Source organism: Accipiter gentilis, chromosome 1 (assembly GCF_929443795.1).
Source record: "Accipiter gentilis chromosome 1, bAccGen1.1, whole genome shotgun sequence".
Taxonomy (NCBI): Eukaryota; Metazoa; Chordata; class Aves; order Accipitriformes; family Accipitridae; genus Astur; species Astur gentilis.
Window position 1 is genome coordinate 7,356,098 of NC_064880.1, and position 9,245 is coordinate 7,365,342.

A 9,245-nucleotide genomic window follows, 5' to 3' on the forward strand; every position below is an offset into this window, starting at 1 on the left:
CTTCCCAATTGCCCCCACCTGGGGATGGGTGGTTCCCTCCCCACCCTGCTCCCTGCCAACTGCTCCTCGCTTCCAGCCATCCCTTCGCCCCGATCCCAAGCTCCTGTGTTTTACAGGCAGGGGGGCTGCACGTCCCAGTCCCCTGCACCAGCTGGGTAACATCCTGTTCATCCCCGTTCCCCATTTCTGGGGCAAAGCACAAACTGTCTCAAGGCTGCACAGCTTTAGGATCTCCCAGCGACGTCCCCCCATACGGCTTCACACCACTCAGCCCCTGACCCTCACGGCAGCCCCAGTGGGTCCTTTCACAAAGCGGGGAGCCCGATTTGGGGGTGTCCCGCCGGGGCAAGAGCCACAGCTGCCCAAAATGGGCCCCCCAGCACGGGGTGGCACCCTTCGTGCAGCTCACCTTTTGGAGCTGATGGGGACAAAGCACGACCAGAGGGACCCCATGCTCATCGAGTAACTGAGGGGCTTTTCTTTCCAGCACAGATGCTTTGGGTGCACATGGGGGACAGCCAGGCGTGCACCCCTGCGGGACGCAGCTCCCTGATCAGTAGGGACTGGAAGCAACTGAAGGCAAGAGTTAACACCCTCTGGGGGAAGGAGCTCCGCCCCCCTGCCCCCTCACCCTACTTTTAATTACTTCTTTCCAGTTTTCAGCTCCTTTTGCCCTCTCTCAAGCCCCAGCACTCTTCAAAAAACAGTTAAACCCAAACCCCAGGCTGAGAATCGCTCCACCGGCAGCGCTGAACCGCCTCAAAGCACCAGAAATGCTCCCAAAAAAAGGAGCGTGGAAATTCCTAGTTACCACAAAGGCAGACTGGAGATCCACAGGTTCCCTGCCCACTCACAATCGTTCCCTCGCCCTTCCGGCAGCAGAGAGGTAAAAGGACATGGCACAATCTGCCTCAGCAGCGCCGAAACTCTTGCACGGTTTCCCGAGAGCATAAAAAGCCCTGCATGATGAAGACAGGCCGGGCCAGGCAGCCGCTCGTGTGGCTCTCGGCCCTGTCCCAGCTCTGCGCCGCAAGCACGGCAGCTCGCCGACGCCTCCCTTCCCTGCGTACCCAAATGCTGCTCCTCCGTTGCCGAGGATGCTTTCTCCTCAAAATCCCCCATACATCCAGGGTTTCTGACCCAAAACCATCAGCGCAACTGCCTCCAGCAGCTCCTCAGGGCGAGTGCTTTCACTCAGCTCTGATATCCAAAGGAATCCTCATCGGTTGCCTGCTGTAAATCCCATCTAGTGTGTGATCGACTCCTCAAAAGGACGCAAGACCTGCTGCACTGGCACAGCCGCATCGGAAACGCTACCAGTAATACCAGCAGGCTACAAAAAAATAAATAAATAAAAATCATTCAAGAAAGTTTATTCTTGCTCTTCTCGTTTCAGAGAAGCCTTCGGGAGATGCTGAAATGGCATTCATGAGACGGAACGGACAAGGGAATACAACGCAAAAGATTTTTTGCCTTTTTCACTGCATTTTATTGGAAACAAGAAATACCAATTGCAAAAATCATTCCATTCCACTTAAGCACCAGACCTGGATTCCAGCAATCAGTTATCCAGGCAGCCAAGGACAAAAACACCATGATCACCAAAAAAAGCCACTCGGAGGCTGAGCGCAGCCACGTCGCAGTGAGCTAGAGGCGCTCTCAGTGAGCACGGAGGCTTCAGGCTGGCACATGCCCTGGCAAAGGGGCTTCCTTTGCCTGTCCCTAATGTTTCCCATCAGCACGGCACCAGTCTCCGACTTCTCTCCATTGCACAACAAGGAAAGCATTCACTGATTACGTTTCTCAAGACAAACATCTCAACAGACAGACGGACAAAGGCCACTGGGAGCATTGATGCCGAGTCACAGCAGGCATGGATGTCATCTGGCAGCGGTGAAGTAACTCTCGCGCTTGGTGGGGACCTTGGAGCCTGCACATCATTTGCAGGCGAAGAAGAATTTTTTACGGAGGAAGTTGAAACAGCCCGGCATCTGCTTGTACTGCCCCTTGGCAGAGACGGTATCTGCCACCTGAGAACAGAAGGAGAGCAGTCAAGGAGCTTTTTCCAGCTCGTGCGTCGCGGCACAACCACTCGCAGGAAGCACAGTGACAAAGACAGGGAACAGCATTGTGGGACATGAGAGCCAGCAGGTGTCCTAAAATGAGACATTTTCGCCAGCACAACTAAAGGGGGCTCGAGGGAAAATGGCCTTTCAAGAAACCCTGGCCATAGCAGCCACCACCGCCTCCAGCAGGTGCATCTCAGCATGAGCCGCAGCTCCCTCTTTCCCTTCGGGTGCTTAAAAGCAAATTCCCTTTCTGCCCATTTTCTTCCCGACACACCTGTCATTTCCCCGAGGCCACTTCCCTTGCACCGAATGCCAAGCAGCAGACAGAGGGTCTCACACTACTCCCTGGAAATCGAGGGCTGTCAAGCCACCGCATGCCAGAAAAGCACCGTGATGTCAGGAAAACGACAAAAAAGTAGGTCCTCCCTCCCCTGCTGCCTCCATATAAGATTTTTCTCTTACCCACGGAGAACAGTACAAGCATCTAGAAGCCCTTATGCTCGTCCGCAACTGTGGCACCCTCCTCCAATCAAGAGGGCACGCAAAGGAAAAACGTGTAGTAGCCACGCTGGTTCTGCATTCCCTGCGCACTGCACTCCTCGCTTGCCAGGACATGCCAACACAGGCATGCGGCATCACCTTCACAAGGGTGAAATGCTCCTCAAGACTTACCACGGCATCACAGGAGCACCAGCAAGAGAGCACGTGCCCAAGGAGATCTCCAGGCACGAGAGACCCAGCGGGTCTTCCCCGAGGGTGTGAGCTGCCCAGACATGTGGCTGCACGCTTACAATGGTGCCCTGAGTCCCATTGGCCTGGACTTCTGAGGGTGGGACAAGCTACACAGTTTTTTAGAAGTTCCCATGGAACAGATTAGCACTCATTTTCGGGATTACTTCTCACAAGAGAAACCTCGAGGTGATTTGTGGCAGACCAAGGCCAGACACTTTCTTCATAATTAGACCTCTCCACAGTACCTCCAATCAGCTGATCCATAAACTGAATGCTCATTATCATCATTCCTTTTTTAAGGGTAGGCCTCCACGCCCTGACCGATTGCAGCTCTACCCGTTTCCTTCATAGTGACTACAAAAAGCAGGGGAAACAAGACACTTACCCGCAGTAACAAGTTGAGCAGGTGTTCCGAATGGGCGTATTGCTCCAGCACACTGTCCAGTGTTTCCACGTACCACGAGCCTCTCGATGTCTCCCTCCAGGAGACAAAACCTTCAGAGAAAGAACAAGAACATTGACTGCTAAAGCCAGTCTTCCGTTCTCGCCTTGCCGAGTGACCGCCGCTCCCCGGGCACCACCTCCAATGGAGCTGGTTGCCCCTAACCACCTCCACCTTTGGCCACAAAGCTCCCACTTTTTTGGCAATTCCCCCGTTCCCAGCGAAGGATGGGTGTGGGCTACCTCACCTGGAAAAGTCGAGTAGGAGACCAAGATGTCGCTGGGTGTGGGCAAACTGGCTATGGCATCCGGCTCATCCACGTTACCCGACGGAGCCTGAAAAGGAGTCGCATCCGACTCCAGAGAACCTCCAGGAGCATCGTCTCCAGGCAAATCGCAATCCACTACAAAGCCTCGATCTCTTTGCTCTGCAAAAAGCAGCAACGAGACAGTCCCTGATGTCCGTCTCACCCACACGGTCTGACAATAGTACACCCTCCATTAAGAAAAGATGGAAAAAATAAAAAATAAGGGTCCTCCAACAAAACCAAGCTTTTGGGCCCTTTGGCTGCGCTGGCTGAGTCGAAGCTGTTGGCGATTCACACAAAAGCCCTCGGTCCGCACTGCCTGGCCGTGTGCTGCGATCGCTCCCCTCGTTCCATCCCACATCTCCCTACCGTGCAGTAAAACCGTGCCAGCACGCACAAATCGATACTGCCCTCCTACAAGAGGCTCGCACCTGTGCCCTTATGCTCAGCCCGCGCTAGCGGTAAGAACGCGTGGCCGAGAGCGAGAGAAGACAGCCGGAGAAATAGGCAATGAACCCAAAAGGAAAAAGAAGCCAAAACCTAACCACATCTCCGAAGCCTGCTTATGCCCAACAGCCGATTCGCTTCAGGAGCCAAAACAAAGAATCACCTCCACCACAGGCCTGGATGAAGAAGAGTTTGGGTTTTCCTCTCAAACTCGGGCAATTGGACCCATTGAAATAGTTCACAATCTCCTCTACTGGAACGGATTTTCCATCTGTGCCGTAAATGCCTCCGGGAAACTGAATATGGCTCATCTGCAAGAGGAAAATCCAGGAGCTAGTAACGCGGAAGGTGAGGCCCGTTCTGAGGGAGCCAATTTCCCATCGCGTTCTCCATAGCCTAAAGCGACCGGAACAAATCTCACTTCCTCATGCCCATGTGAACGCGTGTGCCACGTCAGGGTGAGAGGGCACCCGGAGGTCATCCAAAACACGCTAAAACCCAGCAATTCAACTCCTCCTACTATCCAACTCCTCTTCTACCTCCTCCGGAGAAGGGGTGCTTCATCCTCTGGGACAACGGGCACGTAACATACTCCATTTTCCTAACAGTTGCTCTCCTCTCCTCGTCCTTTGAGGCTCCGGACTCACGATAAATAATAGGCTTTACTACTAATGGCATCTCCCCCACCAGAGCTGGAGGAACAGGAAGGACTAAACAACCACGGTATGCGGGTTAGCGCTACCTCCCACTGCTCTCTGGCCATCGTTCAGTTCTGAATTATACACCCCAACATCCAAAATGGAGAATGCTCATCCGCAGGCGACACTGGATCAGACTATGCTGGAGAAGCTCCCATTTTCTTTAACCCAGATAGGACAGCACAACATCTGCGTTGGCAGATGTTGACGTCTCAAGATGGCAGAATGGCCATTGGATCAGTCACAACAGACTGTTTCCCTCCCACTCTGCGCAAGACCGCGGCACGTGGAGTCGACCGCTTCCCACACAGGCAGCCTGCCTAATGAACAAAGGGAGAGATGCGACGAACCCACCTGACAACCGTGGGAAAGGATGACCACGACGCAGCAGTCCAAGGCCCTGTGGTCCTGCCGCGCCAGCTTCCGCAGCTCAGAAACCATTGCCTAAGTGGAAAATGTCACGGTAAGAGTTTTTTGAACCGTAGCTCAGCCACAGATCATGGCTGGGCCCTGCTCTTATCAGTATATCACGGGCGTGCCACTCAGAAGAATCCAGTTGATTTCTCTGCCACTTTCTGTCCGGCACAAGCAGGATAACACACACCCCACCTATGGGCAGCAAAAGCCAGGAGCGGAGAGCAAGTATTTCTGTGGTTCTGCCCTTTGTTAACGTCGGTTGCTTTAATCGCACAGATTCCTCTCCTTGCCGTGGTCTTTATGACACGGCGACGTAAAACATAACCCGCTTCCAGGCGACCAATCCACTGAAATGCACTTCTTCTGATTAGGGGCCAGTGGGCAAGCCAAGAACCTTGTTTTACTTTCAGCGGCCACTCCAGATGATTGAGCTCCCCACACCACTTCAAATAACAGCTGAGGACCGTATAGATGGGGAAATCACACCCCTGCCTGCACATGACACAGAGGCTGTCAGAGCTCTCACGGAAATACAGCCTCACCGATTTGCCTACAAATCACAACCGGGAATCAAAGTTCAGGCAGAAGGGTGAAAACGTGCAAGGTCCTTTCTCCTTCTGCAATCATGGCACCACAATAAAGTAAGAGGATGCAAGTGGTCGATTATTTCTTTGGGCAGCACAGGCTGGGGCTTTCGGCATGCTGCCGACACGGGGGTATGTCCCGTGACGTGCTCCCATCGCTTCTGGGGGCTCGCCTCTCGTCCCTTGCGCTAGCTGGACACAGCCGGCCTCACCTTAGCTTCCAGATTCCGCTGAGTCAGGACGTTGAAGCGCAAGGCCTTGAAGCGCTTCTCCAGCTTCCTGCAGTCCACATCGGAACCGTCTCGAGTCAACAGATCCGATTCTCTACTGAAGTTGACGTTGTTGATGATCAGACAGTGTCCGCACGGGTCCGCTTTCAGCTCATAAACCTGGCAGGCACACGTGGCAATTAAACACCCTCTTACTCGGAGCACTTGCTGGCTAACCCAGCAGGACGCAACACCAGTGAGGAACGGAATTCCTTAAAGGAGCACATTTCACAGCTTTTTAATTTCTCCAGGCCTATGAACAGATAAGAGTATCGGTTCTCCACACGCACGTTGTCATCAGCAGCCAGGGAACACAAAACCACCTGCCAAACCGGGGACCACCTTTGAGGAAAACCAGCCACTTCTTTAGTTGCAGCGTCTCTGATGGCAAGGTGAAGTTTCTGGGAGTTATTTTTAGGCATCATCGTCAAACCTTGCCACGAGAGCCCACGCAAGGAGCCAAGGGAACAGGCAGGTAAAACCTCCCAGAGACTCAGCTTTACCATCGATGAACAGCACCACAGGGTTTTACAAGGGCTACCCGAACACCTACACCGATACAGCTGCAAGCCTGGCGCATACACAGCCAAACTATTCGCTCCGCATAAGATAGATACCCATAGGCTGCAGGCTATCAGAAGACCACTCCAGATATATTTGCAATACTCGGTGCTTCCCTGCCTGCTTCCCAACATGCCAGAGCATCCTGCACGTGTTCACTGTTGTTTTCCTGGTGTCTGCCTCTTCATGTTAGGATTACAAACTCTAAACACTGCTTTACAGATGACACACCGCTTGGTGCCTTCCAAAATTACCAGTTGCCCTGCCGGGAACCGTTTCAGCGCAAGCTTTAGCTCTACGTTACGTTATTTACGTTAGAGCTGCGGTAATCTCAAGGAGGAGCTGACTAACAATTGACCTGCTTTGAGCCAATCGGCCCCATTACAGCAGTGGCGGCCTCGGAGCAATTGCTCCAGTAACGCAAAGCAAGAATCGGCTGTCCCGGGGCTATCTTCTGGTAGCCACCTGCGAGGCACGTAGCTTTCACTTAACAGGGAACGCTTTTGGCCTAACCAAATACCAACCAGATCACAGTTCCTCTTGTCAACAGCTGAACCTACAACACACAACAGAGACATGGTATTTAGCTCTCCACGCTCCACAACAAGATGTTGGTTATACACCTTTCTCCTAGAATTCACGTTGATCCCTCCCCATCACCCACAACGCATCGGCGACATGTACGAGTTCTCCCTTCCCACCCCGCCACGCGCCAGAAGCAAGCGCTTGGCACGCCATCTCTCTGAAAGAGCCTGGGACATGGCTTACCCTGGGCTGGCACGGGAGGCATTTGAGGTCTTTCACTCTCAGCTTGGACTGGGATGGACAAACGTTCAGGAAAGCTCACATCTGTAATGAGACAGGACAGCCGGGTCTCACCTTCTCCCCCTTCCGAGTTCACGCTACAAGTAACCAACCCAGGGTGCCTGGAAGGACCCGAGCCAACAGCCACTTCTCACAGCAACCCATCTGCGAGGCTGCGATACAACATCGCGTCCATTTTCCCCTTTTCAGGGTTCAACGGACCGAAGTTTCTGCTTACAACTGCACAAGCTGGATCCGCAGGTAGATTCAGCAGAGCACAAGATGGCAAGGACACGGCAATATCCATTTTCACCAAGGTACTGCAGAGGTTGTGGGCAAAAATACAGAGAAGGAAACTCCTAACACCACAAGCACGTAGCCTGAGCTTAGAAGCTTCCGCTACTGGAAAGCACAACGTTCTCCTAACAGCTCAAGTCTGCGTACTTGCCTCCACAAGCCATGCTCCAGGATAATAAAAATCAGGACATCACAGACTCTTACCCGTAGCAAGAAGGATCCCAGCCGCCACCACCCCCATGCTGCCCTTTGCCTGGAAAACAACTGTGCCCTCAATACTTACTTTTACGATGCTTTTCCTCACGTAAGTCCAGCTCGACAGGCCTCAGGTCTACCAGCTGTGGCGGTGCCGGTGGGCATTCGCACTCCTCGATCAGCATGTCTGCGAGGTCGCCCTGCCCGGTGTCCCGCAGGATGGAGAGGAACACAGGAAAAGCCCATTTCCCTCGAGTCTCCAGGTCGATGACCAGCTGCCGGGCTTGCTCTCCTCGGCTGCCAGCACTCTGCAGAGGAGGAAAGCTCAGGACGACATGCCTTCACCCCGAGCCCAGGCGCACTGCCCGGCCAGCCCCTCCAACTGGCACCCAGATAGTGGAAACGTGGGGATCCACACGGAGCACATCTATGCAGGCCGAAGGACACAATCACAGAGACCCCCAGCAGCCACCCAAACCCCAGCCCCAATCCCCCTTCAACCACCAAGCCCTGCTGCCTCCACGGGGACATGCAGCTGCAGCCCACCGTAGGGCCTGGAGGGAGAGGGAGGAGGGAGCACCCCCAGCTCATCCCCAGGAGACAAACAGGCACCCCCCTGCCTGTCACCAGTGTGCAGGACGAGGTAAGACACCCCCAGGTTCTGTCACCAGTAACAGAGAGGGGAAACGAGAGCCCCTTAAGCCTGTCACCAAGTTGGAATGGGGACGAAGGAGAAACCCCTACACCTGGCACCGGCTGGGGCACAGAACAAGAAGAGACAAGATGGGGGTGGGTCTTACATCTAACACCTGCAGGGTCCATGGTGGGGAGGCACAAGGGCCACCCCCTAGGCCTGTCACCGGCGTGACTGGACACAGGGGCCAGCCCCCACGGGCCTATCTCCGGGGTGAGGGGACACAGGGCCCTCCCTCGGGCCCGAGAGGACACGGTTCCAGCCCCCTGGGCCCGTCACCGGGGTGAGGGGACACGGGGGCCATCCCGCTGGGCCTGTCACCGGGCCTAAGAGAACGCAGGGGCCACCCGCACCGGCCTGTCACCAGGGCTGAGGGGACGGGGAGCCCTCCCTCAGGCCCGTCGCCGGGGTGAGGGGACAGGGGGCCCTCCCCCGGGCCCGTCCCCGGGCCCGAGGGGACGCGGGGCCCTCTCCCGGGCCCACCTGCAGCTCCTCGACCATGGGCCGGGTGAAGAGGCCGCGGTCCTCCAGCGGGTCCCAGAGCGGCGCCACCCGCAGCTCCGCCACCAGCCGCGCCCGCCCGCGCCGCAGGGCCCGCCGCTGCGCCTCCTCCATGGCGGCGCCGCCGCTCTGGCCGGTTCGCCTCGGTGACCGGAAGCGGCGCCCGTCTCTATGGTGACGGCGGGGCGGGCGCGCCGGAAGCGGCGGCGCAGGGTGGGTGAGGGCGGC

General features: G+C 55.4%; 1 protein-coding gene across 2 annotated transcripts; it reads right to left on the minus strand.

The window, feature by feature from the left end:
* Nucleotides 1-1,454: 1,454 nt before the first annotated feature.
* On the minus strand, nucleotides 1,455-9,145 carry CASP9 (caspase 9). Of its 2 annotated transcripts, XM_049807908.1 has the most exons (10): nucleotides 9,000-9,145; nucleotides 7,911-8,130; nucleotides 7,295-7,375; nucleotides 7,051-7,082; nucleotides 5,909-6,085; nucleotides 5,050-5,139; nucleotides 4,161-4,308; nucleotides 3,491-3,670; nucleotides 3,187-3,296; nucleotides 1,791-2,030 (listed from the first exon to the last, which is right to left on the minus strand). In XM_049807908.1, the coding sequence occupies exons 1-10, from the start codon at nucleotides 9,129-9,131 to the stop codon at nucleotides 1,938-1,940; spliced, it is 1,263 nt and encodes a 420-aa protein (XP_049663865.1). In that variant the 5' UTR covers nucleotides 9,132-9,145; the 3' UTR covers nucleotides 1,791-1,937. The 2 variants fall into 2 exon arrangements, with proteins under 2 accessions (XP_049663875.1, XP_049663865.1); XM_049807918.1 differs by lacking the exons at nucleotides 3,491-3,670; nucleotides 4,161-4,308 and having other exon boundaries at nucleotides 1,455-2,030.
* Nucleotides 9,146-9,245: the final 100 nt, after the last annotated feature.